The sequence below is a fragment of the Uranotaenia lowii genome, chromosome 3 (genome assembly GCF_029784155.1).
Source record: "Uranotaenia lowii strain MFRU-FL chromosome 3, ASM2978415v1, whole genome shotgun sequence".
NCBI lineage: Eukaryota > Metazoa > Arthropoda > Insecta > Diptera > Culicidae > Uranotaenia > Uranotaenia lowii.
The window spans coordinates 16,765,054-16,783,321 of record NC_073693.1 but is presented as its reverse complement, the minus strand read 5'-3'; the positions used below and the strand labels follow the sequence as shown (position 1 = coordinate 16,783,321).

The window sequence follows — 18,268 nt, the reverse complement described above, 5'->3', positions numbered from 1 at the left end:
TCTTTTTCTGTTTTATTTTTTTTTGTCTAATTTTTTTTTATAATTGTCTTATTTTGAATCAGTTTTAACCCTTGTTTGTTTCATACCTGACTCTTTTTGATCTTGTTTGGCTCATTTTTAAATATTTTTATCTCTCTTTTTGATTCATTTTTATCTAGTTTTTGTTTAATTTTTGTATCGTTTTGTATCATTTTAAACATTTATTTTTCTTTATTTTTTGTGATTATGGTCTCAGTTTTGAATCCCATTTGTCTTATGTTCGTCTCAATAGTGTCTTATTTTTGTTTTATTTGGCTAGTTTTTTGTCGCATTTTTCTTTTAATTTTTTGTTTAATTATTGTTTTTTGTTTGTCTTATTTTATTTAATTTTTATTCTTCTTGTCTCATTTTTTATCCTTCTTGTTTAATTTTTGTACCATTTTGTCTCAATTTTGTTAAATTTTTTTCACATTTCGAAATATTTTAATCTCATTTTTGCCCATATTTTTTCTCATTTTTTCTCCATCTGTCTTACTTTGTCTGTTTTAGTCTCATTTTTGTCTAATTTTTTATCAGTTTTGTCCCATGTTTGTTTCATAAGTGACTCTTATCGATTTTATTTTGACTCATTTTTATATCTAGGAGAAATATTTTTGACTCATTTTATCTTGTTTTTCCTCAGTTTTGTATCATTTGTCTTATTTTTGACGTTCCTGTTTTTTGTCGTTATAGTCTCAGTTGTGAATCACTTTTATTTTTTGTTCGTCTCAATAATGTTTTATTTTTGTTTAATTCATCTCTTTTTTTTAATTTTTGGTATAATTTTTGTCACTTGTTGTCTAATTTTTATCTCTGTCTTATTTTTTATCCTTTTCGTCTTGTTTTTAATCCGTTTTGTCTTATTTTTGTCTTATTTTTGTCTGATTTTTGTCTTATTATGTCTCATTTTTATTTAATTTTGGCCACATTTTGAATAATTTTGATCTCATTTTTGTCTCATTTAGTATATTTTATTGCCTCATTTTTTTTTCTTTCTGTCCTATTTTGTCCCAATTTTCATGTATGTCTAATTATGTATCATATTTGTCTCATGTTTATTTCCTAAACAACTCGTTTTGATCTAATTTTGGTTCATATTACGGCATTTTGACTTCCTTTTTCCTTTCTTTTCATCTCATATTGTTGTCTAATCTTAGTCATGAATTGCCTGATTTTTATTTAATTTTTTTTTTCATTTCTGTCTCACTTTGATACATTTCTATCTTATTTATTTGTCATTCTTGTTTTTATTTGTTTGATTTGTTTCATGTCTTTTAAAACAAATTTTTCTCAAGTCTTGCTTGCTTATATTTTCGTTTCATTGCTGTCTCATTTTTGTCATGAATTGGTCGATTTTTATCTTATTTCTGTCTCACATTGTTACATTTCTTTCTTATTTATTTGTCAGTCTTGTTTCAATTTGTCTGATTTTTTTTCTTTTAAATTACATTTTTTCTAATTTTTTGATTCATTCAAATTCAATTCTTGAGGTCTTTTTTGTATCATTTTTGTCTCATTTTTATATCGCTTTATTCTCATTTCTGTCTTCTTCATATATCATTTCAGACTCATTTCTGTTTTATTCCTGCCTAGTTTTGGTCGCATTTTTTGTTTTTGTTCCTTTATTATTATTTCTCATGATCGTTCAAAATTTGTCCCATTTTAATCTCATTTTTGTATAAATTATCTCTTATTTTGTAATTTTTTGTCTATTTTTTCATATTTGTATTATTTTGTATAAATTTTGTCTCATGTTTGTTTCATAAAATATTCTTTTGATCTCATTTTGGCCCATTTTCGTATCCATTTTCCTCTCATTTTCGTTTCATTGCTGTCTCATTTTCGTCATGAACTAGCTGATTTTTACCCTTTTTTCTCATTTCTGTCTTACTTTGTTATTTATTTATTTGTCATTCTTGTTTCAGTTTATCTGGTTTTTGTCCTTTGACTCACATTTATTCTCAATTTTTGCTCATTTTTTTCCGTTTAAATTTAAGTATTGTGTCTCACTTCTTTCTTCTTCATATATCATTTAAGCCTCGTTTCTGTTTCATTTCTGTCTAGTTTTTTTTCTTATTTTTGTTTTATTTTTGTTTGGATCATCTTTCCTTTTTTCTCACGATTATTCAAGTTTTGACTCATTTTTATTTCATTTTTGTATGATTTCTGTCTCCTTTTCACTCCATTTTTGTCCCATTTTGTCTTATTAAGGTCACATTTTGTCTGATTTGGTCTGATTTTGTCTTAATTTGTCTCATTTTAAGCTTTTTAGTGTCTCTTTTCGTCTCATGTTGTTTCTTTCCTCTCTAATTTTTGTCTAATTTTTTCACTGTTTGCAACTTATTTTCGATTCAACTAATCATTATACCTTGTTGTAGATTGATTTTAGCCTAATTTTGCACTATTTACTGCTAATTTTTTGTCTCAATTCGTTTCGGTTTTTCCTGTCTCAATTTGTTTTATTTTTGTTTGTTTCCTTTATTTTTTTAAAATTTAGTTGCAATTGTGGCTTTTTCAAATTTCTTTTCATATCTTATTCATGATTTGCGTTTCCGTTACGTTAGTTGATTACAGGTTAAATTATGAGGCAATAGAACTTTATATTTAAGCAAAACGATTGCTATGAGACTTGAAAGAATCGATAAACTGATTTTATGAATAAATAGATAAGTTGTGATGCTTAAAACCGTTAAAATAGAATTGTGATCAGTTTCTGAGCTAGATGCTATATACAAATATAGTTTTTCAGAGAATCTAGATTAAAATCATCGAAAAAAAACCAAGAACGCACTATCTCATTGATCTCATTTTGGCTCATTTTTGTATCCTTTTTTTAAAACGTTCAATTTATGTCTCATTTTGATCTTATTTTTGTATAATTTGTGTCTCCCTTTTGCTTATTTTTTGTGCCATTTTTTCTTATTAAGGTCTAGTTCAGTCTGATTTTGTCTCAATTCTGTTCAATTCTGTCTAGATTTTGTCTAATTTTTGTTCGGATCTACTCTCATTTTTTATTATGATTGATTAAAATTTTGTCTCTTTTTATCTCAATTTTGTATTATTTGTGTATCTTTTTTGCTACATTTTGTCCCATTTTGTTTTATTAAGGTGTCATTTTGTCTGATTCTGTCTTAATGTAGTTTCATTTTATGCTTATTTGTGTCTCTTTTCGGCTCATGTTGTTTTTTTTTTCTCTCTCATTTTTGTTTATTTTTTCACTGTTTTCATTTGTAGCTTACTTTGATTCAACCAAACATTTGACCTTGTTGTTGTTTGCTTTCAGCCCAATTTCGTACCATATTACTGCTCATTGTATGTCTCAATTCGTTTCTATTTTTTTATCAATAGCAATTTTGGCTTTTTAAAATCCCTTTTCATATAATTTTTATGAAAATACTTGTTAACGATAAAAATATCGTTGTTTTCTTGATTTCGTAACATAGCGTAACGTTAACGTAATTTTGATAGATAATTGATTCCAGGATAAGTTATGAGGCAGTAAAAACTTCTTTAATTTTCAATCTACCACAAGCTCAAATGTTTTGTTGAATCAAAAATAAGAGGCAAACAATGAAAAAACTAGACAAAAAATGAGAGAGTAAAAAAAACATGACATGAAATACAAATAATCAAGAAATGAGACTAAATTAAGACAGAATCAGACAAAATAAGACCCTAATAAAACAAAAATGAACAAAAATGAGATCAAAATGGGAAAAATTTGAACGATCATGAGAAAAAATGAGACAAGATCCAAATAAAAATAAAACAAAAACTAGACAGAAATGAGGCTTCAATGTTACATAAAGGTGACACAAATGAGAAAAACTCGATACAAAAATGTGAAAATGTCAATCAAAAAATAAGAACAACTTGAGAAAAATGTGACTCAAAATACCAAAAAATAACAGACAAACTTGCTCAAGAATGACATAACAATAAAATAGCAATGTTACAAATTAAAACAGAAATGAGAAAAAATCAGATAAAAATCTACCAATTATGAGACAAAAATGAGACAGCAATGAAACAAAAATGAGACAAAAAAACATAAGACTTGATAGAAACGAATAACTTAATTTATGAATGAATAGATAAGTTATGATGCTTGAGATCATTTATTTAGAATTCTGATAAGTTTCTGAGCAAGAGCCTATATAAGAAATTTCAGAGAATCTAGATCGAGTGAGTAATAAATTGTTGAATGGAAATCATCGAAAAAAAAGACAAGAACATATAATCTCCAGCAGTCTAATCACCTTCTCAAATAATTTTTTGTAAGATTGAAATACATTGACATGACAAATTGGATAGGACTATGAAAAAAATTAAAAAATAAAAGGAGGTTTCAGCTATTTCAGTTCCCATAAGACAGAATAGTTAACTTCTAGAAGTTTTTCTCGGAGTTTTTGACGAAAATCAGATTACCTAACAATAAAATAAATTGGTGAGAATCAAATATTGATTGAAATTTGCATAAAATTTTTAGAGAAACTACAAGAAATTTTCGGAATCAAAATGTGTAGACAATATTCTTTTTGATACATTTAAAGAAGCTCCTGCTTGATTATGTTTTTAAAAGAAGATTTCTAAATCAAATACCCAGGACAAAATTTGAAAAACCTTTTTATCTTAGTTAAAAAGAAAAATTTCTTAAAAATTCATAAAATTTTCCAATTAGAACGCTGTAATAATCTTAAGTTTTTTTTATTTGGTCTTTGTGATTAAAAAAAATGCTTGAAAAAAGAACAATTCATCATGCATGAGAAAAGATAACTTCAAAATGATGAAAAATGAGAGACTAAATATTTGGATTTCATTTGAATTTAAGGTTTTTGCAAACTCGAGCAAAGTCGAGTAAATCGAGTAAAGCCTGTAAAACCCTGCAATTTTCAATAAAACCATTTACAAATAAAATTGTTGCTTTGCTTTCAGTTACCTGGAAATTTTATGTTTCAACTTATTGTTTTGATTTTTTTTTTTTTCAAAAGAACATGAGCGAGAACAACTATCACCAAAAGCTACACTGCCGGCCAAAAGTTTGGGATCACCCACTAAAAAACATGCAAATTTTGATCGTTCATATCTCAGCCGTCTCAGGACATATTGCAAATCTTCTGATCTCATTTGAAAGATAATGAGCAATAACTATCTCGGAGGTATTTTGCCCAAAAATAATGTTTTAGTTTTGAACTTAAAACTTAACCTAAAGTTATAACATTTTCAAAAAATCGCACTCAATATTCAAAGCCGATCATCTCGGGATAGGGTGGACCAAATCTCAAAATTTGTGTTGCATTAGAATTCCTGTTCTCTACTTCTCAAAACACAATCAAAAAATTTTGAGAAAAAATTCAAGAATGTATTTTTAATTAACAAAATAGACACTTGAGTTATCGTCCAAAAGTTTGGGATCACCTCTTTGTATGGTGAGTTTGGGATCATTCTTATAAAAACATGCAAATTTATTTTATTCATATCTTTCTCATATAACATCGTATTGCAGATCTGAAGGGTTCATTTGAAAGCTAAGGAATTGTTGTTTTTTAATAAATTCATTCAAAAATTATATTTTAAGGTGAGAACTATAAAAAAATCTGGGAACTTTCAAAAAAACTATTAATTTCAGGTGATTTTTTTATGGTTATCACTTCAAAATATAATTTTTGAATGAATTTATTAAAAAACAACAATTCCTTAGCTTCCAAATGAACCCTTCAGATCTGCAATACGATGTTATATGAGAAAGATATGAATAAAATAAATTTGCATGTTTTTATAAGAATGATCCCAAACTCACCATACAAAGAGGTGATCCCAAACTTTTGGACGATAACTCAAGTGTCTATTTTGTTAATTAAAAATACATTCTTGAATTTTTTCTCAAAATTTTTTGATTGTGTTTTGAGAAGTAGAGAACAGGAATTCTAATGCAACACAAATTTTGAGATTTGGTCCACCCTATCCCGAGATGATCGGCTTTGAATATTGAGTGCGATTTTTTGAAAATGTTATAACTTTAGGTTAAGTTTTAAGTTCAAAACTAAAACATTATTTTTGGGCAAAATACCTCCGAGATAGCTATTGCTCATTATCTTTCAAATGAGATCAGAAGATTTGCAATATGTCCTGAGACGGCTGAGATATGAACGATCAAAATTTGCATGTTTTTTAGTGGGTGATCCCAAACTTTTGGCCGGCAGTGTATGTCAAATTTTTGCCAACATCTTTCTCCAATCAGTAGAGATTTAAGTAACCTTGTAGCCATAAAGTAAGACAGTTAACCACAACCATTTTATCACAAGTTTTTGTCTCCCGAAACACCCTCGAACAGCTGTGAGCACAAAAATTTATATTTATCGTAAACGATTTGTTAAAGCGGGTACCCATTTCCGTTGTCCTTTTCCAGGACACGAGCGTTAAACTTATTACTATCAGCACCATTTGTATATGTACCCCTAGAAATACAGAACCCATTCGACTAGCAAAGTAGTAACTCGGCCAGTGGCTCCAGGACTTAAATGTATAATTCAACCGAAACTATTAATAGTGCATTTTCGGGAGCTCTAGGTCAGTAAAATGCAAACGGGTAAAGTTGTTCCCCCCGTTTTTCCATGTTGCCGACAAGTTGGGTTTTATGTTTTTTTCTTTCCTTCTCTCCTTATTTTGGGAAGCTTCCATTTATTTTGTTGTTTTTGTGGGTGGCTTTTCCTGGCAAGCTTGTGCCTTGTTTTGTCGGGATCTTATGCACAATACAGGCAGGCAGCATCTGCATTGGCGCTTCGAAAAAGCAGCTCGATTTGTAGGAAGTTCCAAAAAAAAAAAGATTTGAGGAAATGTTACCACTTGGCGAACGAACTACCTTCGTACATATTATGGAAAGTTACCCTTTTTTCATCAAAGTTTGGCTCGCGGAAAACATGGAAAACTTTTTGTTAGAATTTTCTACTTTCCCTACGGAAAGTTGTTTCTGTTTTCGATGGGCAAATTCTCAAGAAATACTGTCCTTTAATTTGAGTTAAAGTTTCTTATCACGTTAATTTATTGCTCTGCTGAAAAATGAAAGCTGTATTAAATTCTAAAGTTTTTGAAATTTGTTTCGGAAAATTTCTGTGAGTGAAATTCTCGAAAGAAACAAAATGATTTATTTCAAAAGTTCCTTCAATTTTATCCTCCTTAAGGATATGTTAGCACAATTTTTCCCTAAGTTTCGAAAGTGTGATGCCACTTTTCTGAGATCCATTCCTTTTTGAGGAAAGTCCATTTTCTCTGATGGTTAATCCTGGTCAAATTTTAAATAATTTAAATAGCTTAGAGAAAATCACTTCGAAGCTCGTCAAACAAAATCGAGCACGTCGGCTCCGTGGAATGCCAAAACTAAAAAAAAAACTACCATCAGGACTCACGTTTTGTTTCCTGCAACAAAAAAAAGACCGGCAAGCTGCCACACGGAGAGCCTCAAAGTAGTAAAAGATTTATATTTTTTCTATGCTACACCCACTCTGGAAAATTATAATCAAAAGAATCTTTCTAACACTGGACACGATTTTATTATTTCTCACTGAAAATTGAATATCAGAATTTTGAACAACTGTTTGAGAAAAATAAACAAATTATTTTTGAAATTTTTGTCATTTTTGTCATTTTAATAATTTTTGTCATTTTTGTCATTTTTGTCATTTTTGTCATTTTTGTCATTTTTGTCATTTTTGTCATTTTTGTCATTTTTGTCATTTTTGTCATTTTTGTCATTTTTTTCATTTTTGTCATTTTTGTCATTTTTGTCATTTTTGTCATTTTTGTCATTTTTGTCATTTTTGTCATTTTTGTCATTTTTGTCATTTTTGTCATTTTTGTCATTTTTGTCATTTTTGTCATTTTTGTCATTTTTGTCATTTTTGTCATTTTTGTCATTTTTGTCATTTTTGTCATTTTTGTCATTTTTGTCATTTTTGTCATTTTTGTCATTTTTGTCATTTTTGTCATTATTGTCATTTTTGTCATTTTTGTTATGTTTGTCATTTTTCGATTCAAACTTAACCTTCAGCCTGATTCAACTGATTTTATGGGTTACTATCAGACAACTATATTTATGGCTGAATTGACATGTTGTTCCACCCTTGTTGCCAGTGTTGTTTTTAGAACGGGATATTAAATAGAAATGTCAATAAAATAACAGATGGTAAAAATTTCGGAATCCAGTACTAGTTAAGTGATGTTCTTTCATACTAATTCGACTTAGACAGTAGTTTGTGTCAAACCATCTGTTATGCCGTGGCTTATAGACTAATTAATCAAAATAGAAGATTCTTGATGGATAAAAAGGTAATGATTTAGAAATTGCGTAAAAAATTTTGAGTCAATTTTTTCTCAAGTAGATTCGAAAAGAAGATCTTCCTTATCGAAACGAGCAATCATCACCCAAATTCTATCAACACATTCCCTCGATTCGTATTCGTATAAAGTCTCAGTACTTACCAGCTTATTGAAACCGGCAACCTATAAAACATTTTAAAACATTGTAAAACATCGTTTTAAGATCTTAAAGGTTTCCACTACTGCTTTTTTGGGGTTGGGTCGATTTGATTTTGGTGGTGGATTTCTAGATGAAGCACAGATCAACTACTGGACGGGGTTTTTTCCATGAGCCCTCTAGAAATGGCCCTGGGGGGTGTATGGAATTTATATTGTTGTTGTCATACATATTCCTACTTTGAAACGTTTGGTTCAATTTTTTTTTCTTGCTGCCCGTTGCAGAGAGCAGGAAGGTGGTGGTTTTGGTGTTTGGTAGCTATTTTTCCGTCCGATGACTCTATTTGGGGATGAAGGGGGAATGTTGTTGCCCGATCTTTATCTATCGAATAACTGGATCGCTGAATGGTTTGGGGAATGTTTCATTTACAAATGGCGCCGGGCGATGATACATGTTCGATAATATACAGCATTCTCGCATTCACATTCATTTACAATTGAAGGGGTATCGAGCGGTGTAATTTTGGGCACTCCAGGGGTTCCAGGGTTTTTTTTTGAATTTCTAAACGAAACTCGGATTCGGTTGAACGTAAAAAATAATTTTGCAAAAAACCATGTGATTCAGATGCGAATGAGCAATCAGGTTGTACTAGTTTGGTTTGTGATTAATCTCGAGGTGAACTCGGAATCTCTACCCTATCAGAATTTATACATATGAAAGTTGATTCAAAATCAGAAGAAACTCACCTGTGCTACTTTTTCACCCATATTTATTGTTTGTCTTGTTCCCTGAAAGAATTTCGCTGATCCGTTATCCTGTGGAAGAAAGAAGATGGAATTCGTATCAGTAATCCTTTAAAACTTATTCTCATTTTCATGATAACTTCATTTGAATTTTGTCACTATGATCAATATAAGAGATTAAATTGGACAGAGATAAGTCAGAATCCACAAGCATTTTTCAGCAAAATAATACAAAATATTGATAAAAATAAAAAAAAAATGGACAAAATGGGACAACAGTGATACAGAACAGACACGAAAATTTAAAAAATCAAATAAAACCAAAACATAAATGAAAAATTGCAACCCAGATAAAAAAAATAGAACAGAAATAATACAGAATGTCTCAAAAAAGTCGAAACTTGAAGAAAGACAAATGCTGCAACAAGAAAAACAAATATGTTAAAATAGAAACACGAAAATAAAGAAAATCCGACGGCAGAGAAAATCCGAAGACAAAGCAGAGACTAACTCAAAAATAAAAAAAAAGTTTAAAAAAAGGAAAAAAAAATGAATAAAACCCCAAACCTAAAAAAAAACCTTAAATGAAATAAAACAACTATATATAAGTAAAAAACAATGAAGATAAAACAAAATCAGACAGTAGAAAAATGACAAAAATGACAAAAATGACAAAAATGGCAAAAATGACAAAAATGACAAAAATGACAAAAATTACAAAAATGACAAATATTACAAAAATTACAAAAATTTCAAAAATGACAAAAAATACAAAAATTACAAAAATAACAAAAATTTAGAAAATGACAAAAATGACAAAAATTACAAAAATTACAAAAATTACATAAAATACAAGAATTACAAAAATTACAAAAATTACAAAAATAACAAAAATTACAAAATTTACAAAAATTACAAAAATTACAAAAATTACAAAAATTACAAAAATTACAAAAATTACAAAAATTACAAAAATTACAAAAATTACAAAAATTACAAAAATTACAAAAATTACAAAAATTACAAAAATTACAAAAATTACAAAAATTACAAAAATTACAAAAATTACAAAAATTACAAAAATTACAAAAATTACAAAAATTACAAAAATTACAAAAATTACAAAAATTACAAAAATTACAAAAATTACAAAAATTACCAAAATTACAAAAATTACAAAAATTACAAAAATTACAAAAATTACAAAAATTACAAAAATGACAAAAATTACAAAAATGACAAAAATTACAAAAATTACGAAAATTACAAAAATTACAAAAATTACAAAAATTACAAAAATTACAAAAATTACAAAAATTACAAAAATTACAAAAATTACAAAAATTACAAAAATTACAAAAATTACAAAAATTACAAAAATTACAAAAATTACAAAAATTACAAAAATTACAAAAATTACAAAAATTAAAAAATTACAAAAATTACAAAAATTACAAAAATTACAAAAAATACCAAAATTACAAAAATAACAAAAATTACAAAAATTACAAAGATTACAAAAATTACAAAAATTACAAAAATGACAAAAATGACAAAAATTACAAAAATTACAAAAATTACAAAAATTACAAAAATTACAAAAATTATAAAAATTACAAAAATTACAAAAATTACAAAAATTGCAAAAATTACAAAATCTTCAAAAATGACAAAAATGACAAAAATAACACAAATTACAAAAATTACAAAAATAACAAAAATTACAAAAATTACAAAAATTACAAAAATTACAAAAATTACAAAAATGACAAAAATTACAAAAATTACAAAAATGACAAAAATGACAAAAATTATAAAAATTATAAAAATTACAAAAATAACAAAAATGACAAAAATGACAAAAATGACAAAAATGACAAAAATGACAAAAAATGGCAAAAATGACAAAAATTACAAAAATTACAAAAATGACAAAAATTACAAAAATTTCGAAAATTACAAAAATTACAAAAACCACAAAAATTACAAAAATTACAAAAATTACAAAAATTACAAAAATTACAAAAATTACAAGAATTACAAAAATTACACAAATTACAAAAATTACAAAAATTACAAAAATTACAAAAATTACAAAAATTACAAAAATTACAAAAATTACAAAAAATACAAAAACTACAAAAATTACAAAAAATACAAAAAATACAAAAATTGCAAAAATTATAAAAAATTTCAAAAATGACAAAAATTACAAAAACTACAAAAATTACAAAAATTACAAAAATTACAAAAATTACAAAAATTACAAAAATTACAAAAATTACAAAAATTACAAAAAATGACAAAAATTACAAGAATGACAACAATGACAAAAATGACAAAAATGACAAAAATGACAAAAATAACAAAAATTACAAAAATGACAAAAATGACAAAAATTATGAAAATTACAAAAATGACAAAAATTACAAAAATTACAAAAATTACAAAAATTACAAAAATGACAAAAATTACAAAAATTACAAAAATTACAAAAATTACAAAAATTACAAAAATTACAATAATTACAATAATTACAAAAATTACAAAAATTACAAAAATTACAAAAATTACAAAAATGACAAAAATTAAAAAATTACAAAAATTACAGAAATTACAAAAATTACAAAAATTACAAAAATTACAAAAATTACAAAAATTACAAAAATTACAAAAAATACAAAAATTGCAAAAATAACAAAAATTACAAAAATGACAAAAATTACAAAAATTACAAAAATTACAAAAATTACAAAAATTACAAAAATTACAAAAATTACAAAAATAACAAAAATTACAAAAATTACAAAAATTAAAAAAATTACAAAAATTACAAAAATTACAAAAATTACAAAAATGACAAAAATTACAAAAATTACAAAAATTACAAAAATTACAAAAATTACAAAAATTACAAAAATTACAAAAATTACAAAAATTACAAAAATTACAAAAATTACAAAAATTACAAAAATTACAAAAATTACAAAAATTACAAAAATTACAAAAATTACAAAAATTACAAAAATTACAAAAATTACAAAAATTACAAAAATGACAAAAATGACATAAATTATGAAAATTACAAAAATTACAAAAATTACAAAAATTACAAAATTTACAAAAATTACAAAAATTACAAAAATTACAAAAATTACAAAAATTACCAAAATTACAAAAATTACAAAAATTACAAAAATTACAAAAATTACAAAAATGACAAAAATTACAAAAATTACAAAAATTACAAAAATTACAAAAATTACAAAAACTACAAAAATTACAAAAATTACAAAAGTTACAAAAAATAACAAAAATTACAAAAATTACAAAAATTACAAAAATTACAAAAATTACAAAAATTACAAAAATTACAAAAATTACAAAAATGACAAAAATTACAAAAATTACAAAAATTACAAAAATTACAAAAATTACAAAAATTACAAAAATTACAAAAATTACAAAAATAACAAAAATAACAAAAATAACAAAAATTAAAAAAATTACAAAAATTACAAAAATTACAAAAATTACAAAAATGACAAAAATGACGAAAATGACAAAAATGACAAAAATTACAAAAATTACAAAAATTACAAAAATGACAAAAATGACGAAAATGACAAAAATGACAAAAATTACAAAAATTACAAAAATGACAAAAATGACAAAAATGACAAAAATGACAAAAATGACAAAAATGACAAAAATGACAAAAATGACAAAAATGACAAAAATGACAAAAATGACAAAAATGACAAAAATGACAAAAATGACAAAAATGACAAAAATGACAAAAATGACAAAAATGACAAAAATGACAAAAATGACAAAAATGACAAAAATGACAAAAATGACAAAAATGACAAAAATGACAAAAATGACAAAAATGACAAAAATGACAAAAATGACAAAAATGACAAAAATGACAAAAATGACAAAAATGACAAAAATGATAAAAATGACAAAAATGATAAAAATGACAAAAATGACAAAAATGACAAAAATGACAAAAATGACAAAAATGACAAAAATGACAAAAATGAAAAAAATGACAAAAATGACAAATATGACAAATATGACAAAAATGACAAAAATGACAAAAATGACAAAAATGACAAAAATGACAAAAATGACAAAAATGACAAAAATGACAAAAATGACAAAAATGACAAAAATGACAAAAATGACAAAAATGACAAAAATGACACAAATGACAAAAATGACAAAAATGACAAAAATGACAAAAATGACAAAAATGACAAAAATGACAAAAATGACAAAAATAACAAAAATGACAAAAATGACTAAAATGACAAAAATGACAAAAATGACAAAAATGACAAAAATGACAAAAATGACAAAAATGACAAAAATGACAAAAATGACAAAAATGACAAAAATGACAAAAATGACAAAAATGACAAAAATGACAAAAATGACAAAAATGACAAAAATGACAAAAATGACAAAAATGACAAAAATGACAAAAATGACAAAAATGACAAAAATGACAAAAATGACAAAAATGACAAAAATGACAAAAATGACAAAAATGACAAAAATGACAAAAATGACAAAAATGACAAAAATGACAAAAATGACAAAAATGACAAAAATGACAAAAATGACAAAAATGACAAAAATGACAAAAATGACAAAAATGACAAAAATGACAAAAATGACAAAAATGACAAAAATGACAAAAATGCCAAAAATGACAAAAATGACAAAAATGACAAAAATGACAAAAATGACAAAAATGACAAAAATGACAAAAATGACAAAAATGACAAAAATGACAAAAATGACAAAAATGACAAAAATGACAAAAATGACAAAAATGACAAAAATGACAAAAATGACAAAAATGACAAAAATGACAAAAATGACAAAAATGACAAAAATGACAAAAATGACAAAAATGACAAAAATGACAAAAATGACAAAAATGACAAAAATGACAAAAATGACAAAAATGACAAAAATGACAAAAATGACAAAAATGACAAAAATGACAAAAATGACAAAAATGACAAAAATGACAAAAATGCCAAAAATGCCAAAAATGACAAAAATGACAAAAATGACAAAAATGACAAAAATGACAAAAATGACAAAAATGACAAAAATGACAAAAATGACAAAAATGACAAAAATGACAAAAATGACAAAAATGACAAAAATGACAAAAATGACAAAAATGACAAAAATGACAAAAATGACAAAAATGACAAAAATGCCAAAAATGCCAAAAATGCCAAAAATGACAAAAATGACAAAAATGACAAAAATGACAAAAATGACAAAAATGACAAAAATGACAAAAATGACAAAAATGACAAAAATGACAAAAATGACAAAAATGACAAAAATGACAAAAATGACAAAAATGACAAAAATGACAAAAATGACAAAAATGACAAAAATGACAAAAATGACAAAAATGACAAAAATGACAAAAATGACAAAAATGACAAAAATGACAAAAATGACAAAAATGACAAAAATTACAAAAATGACAAAAATGACAAAAATGACAAAAATGACAAAAATGACAAAAATGACAAAAATGACAAAAATGACAAAAATGACAAAAATGACAAAAATGACAAAAATGACAAAAATGACAAAAATGACAAAAATGACAAAAATGACAAAAATGACAAAAATGACAAAAATGACAAAAATGACAAAAATGACAAAAATGACAAAAATGACAAAAATGACAAAAATGACAAAAATGACAAAAATGACAAAAATGACAAAAATGACAAAAATGACAAAAATGACAAAAATGACAAAAATGACAAAAATGACAAAAATGCCAAAAATGACAAAAATGACAAAAATGACAAAAATGACAAAAATGACAAAAATGACAAAAATGACAAAAATGACAAAAATGACAAAAATGACAAAAATGACAAAAATGACAAAAATGACAAAAATGACAAAAATGACAAAAATGACAAAAATGACAAAAATGACAAAAATGACAAAAATGACAAAAATGACAAAAATGACAAAAATGACAAAAATGACAAAAATGATAAAAATGACAAAAATGACAAAAATGACAAAAATGACAAAAATGACAAAAATGACAAAAATGACAAAAATGACAAAAATGACAAAAATGACAAAAATGACAAAAATGACAAAAATGACAAAAATGACAAAAATGACAAAAATGACAAAAATGACAAAAATGACAAAAATGACAAAAATGACAAAAATGACAAAAATGACAAAAATGACAAAAATGACAAAAATGACAAAAATGACAAAAATGACAAAAATGACAAAAATGACAAAAATGACAAAAATGACAAAAATGACAAAAATGACAAAAATGACAAAAATGACAGAAATGACAAAAATGACAAAAATGACAAAAATGACAAAAATGACAAAAATGACAAAAATGACAAAAATGACAAAAATGACAAAAATGACAAAAATGACAAAAATGACAAAAATGACAAAAATGACAAAAATGACAAAAATGACAAAAATTACAAAAATGACAAAAATGACAAAAATGACAAAAAGTGACAAAAATGACAAAAATGACAAAAATGACAAAAATGACAAAAATGACAAAAATGACAAAAATGACAAAAATGACAAAAATGACAAAAATGACAAAAATGACAAAAATGACAAAAATGACAAAAATGACAAAAATGACAAAAATGACAAAAATGACAAAAATGACAAAAATGACAAAAATGACAAAAATGACAAAAATGACAAAAATGACAAAAATGACAAAAATGACAAAAATGACAAAAATGACAAAAATGACAAGAATGACAAAAATGACAAAAATGACAAAAATGACAAAAATGACAAAAATGACAAAAATGACAAAAATGACAAAAATGACAAAAATGACAAAAATGACAAAAATGACAAAAATGACAAAAATTACAAAAATGACAAAAATGACAAAAATGACAAAAATGACAAAAATGACAAAAATGACAAAAATGACAAAAATGACAAAAATGACAAAAATGACAAAAATGACAAAAATGACAAAAATGAGAAAAATGACAAAAATGACAAAAATGACAAAAATGACAAAATTGACAAAAATGAGACCAAAATTTGACAAAAGGCAAAATTTGCCAAATAGTAGAGAACATAACTCAAAAATGAATATTTGAGTTATGTTTAGGTATATTTTTCAATTTTAGAGTAGATGACCTATTCTTGAGTTGAGTGACTCAAAATTGTTTCGTCTAACGAAGATATCCCAAAAATTAATTATAATTGGGTAATATTTCTCTCAGAAAAACACCCACACACACACGTCCACCCACCTTAGTTTTAGTAGAGTCTGAAGGCACATTGGAAAGTGATGAACTGGTTCGCGGCTCGTGAACCGCATTCGGCTTAAATGGCACTGCTTTGTAGCGCTGGAGGTCGCTCTCGGACGAAACGTACGGGAAATACTGTCGCACAGTGTGGCCCCTGGGTCCTTTTTTTGGGAGGGAATCAGCAGCAGCAACAAGGAAAACCAAACAGAATGAATTTTAGTTTTGATTGATTATGATTTCCTCTGGTTTTTGGGAGCAGGAATGCTGCTATGAGCTAGCAGGTCCTATTTTTGCTTATTTTTTTTAGGATCCAGAGACAAAACGAGACAGTTAGAGATAGAGAGGTAGAAATTTGACAGATTTACATTAACAATTACACCGGAGGTTCAGGTCTCCATTCTCAAGTAGATCATGGAAATGTTTACAGTTTTTCTACAACATGGATCTACCGACTAAACCTAGAAGAAGAAATTGAACTCAAAACATAAAGCAAGTAGACAACGCAAACGGAAATGATACATCGATCGAAGCTTTTTGTAAGTAGGTAGCAGGGGGTCGAAAACAGGAAGGAGTGCTCTAGGGATCAAGGTCTGGTGCGTAATTAGTTGCAATAAATTTAATTAATTGCAATCGCGAGTCCAAACGGTGCTGAAAGAAACATTCCAGAGACGTAAAATATAGAATTCCAATACACTACCTTTGGCATGCCGATTGTGAATTTATTTAATTACAGTTCAAATCAATTAAAACAAATAAGCACCGAACCGAAACTGTTTTCAGTTTCAAACATTTGATGGTAATTCAATGTTATGGTGAAAAAAGGAAAAGGTTTGATTCCAAACATTATATTCTCATTAAGAAATGGATGACATTGCTCCTGACATTACAATTTTCCTCAAGGTCTCGGATGCACCTTCATACATTAGTAGGTATTACTTTGCCCCAGCATACGAATGTGAATTCCATTGATTAGCTTACTGTCTTTTCGTTGGAATGCAATAATGACTACCGCCATAGCCGTAAGACAGAAACACCTTTTCCGGATTCTCTAGCGTCAAGTTCTAGTCGTCGTTCATTAGCCATGTGTGTTTGGGCAACTTCCGGTCTCTTTCTCTGTCGATATCTCTCACTCGTCGAAGTGAACATTCAAATTGCGCACAATTAAGAAAATTGAGCCATTCGAATTCACCAGCTGCAATATGCAGGCTAATGAAATTACTCCCCCGCATTTCCCGGCGACGAACCTTTTTCCCCGCTCCCTTTTCCAAACATCTACATACATTTGACGATGATGATGATGGTGTTGCACTTGAGCAGATGCATCGACATTCACTAATGTTCTCGGGTTTATTTCTGCATGAGGGGGTTTGTGGTGCAGGTGAAGAATTTTTAAACCGAATTGAAAATGAAATTGTTACAACAAAACAGCATCAATGTCTGGTTGTACCCACTGTCTACTTTCGGAAACCGCGCGATGCATCAGGCTAATTGAGTGCCAACTCTAATTATTGATTTTAACCTCGATTTCGAGAATTCTGATGTTTGGGTCACTGAGTGTGACACGAGCAACGAGATAATCAGTTTACAATAGCATTCAAATATTGCTTATCGGGTATACAACTGGAAACACTCATCGAATACCACAAATTGGCAAACAATTTGACAAGTTTAATTTTCGCCTGAAACAATGGCAGTTTTTCTTT

At 26.4% G+C, this 18,268-nt stretch overlaps 1 protein-coding gene across 9 annotated transcripts in view; it reads right to left on the bottom strand.

Moving 5' to 3' along the window:
* Positions 1-18,268, bottom strand: part of LOC129757875 (potassium voltage-gated channel subfamily H member 7-like) — a 505,815-nt gene that overhangs the window by 307,984 nt on the left and 179,563 nt on the right. For 8 of the 9 annotated variants that reach the window (XM_055755232.1, XM_055755237.1, XM_055755234.1 and 5 more), the window contains 2 exons: positions 16,569-16,726; positions 9,238-9,306 (listed from right to left, as the gene is read on the bottom strand). In XM_055755232.1, the coding sequence (XP_055611207.1) occupies positions 9,238-9,306; positions 16,569-16,726 (227 nt within the window). Of the gene's footprint in view, positions 1-8,496; positions 8,518-9,237; positions 9,307-16,568; positions 16,727-18,268 lie in introns of all 9 variants that reach the window. The other variant, XM_055755238.1, reaches the window with a different exon arrangement.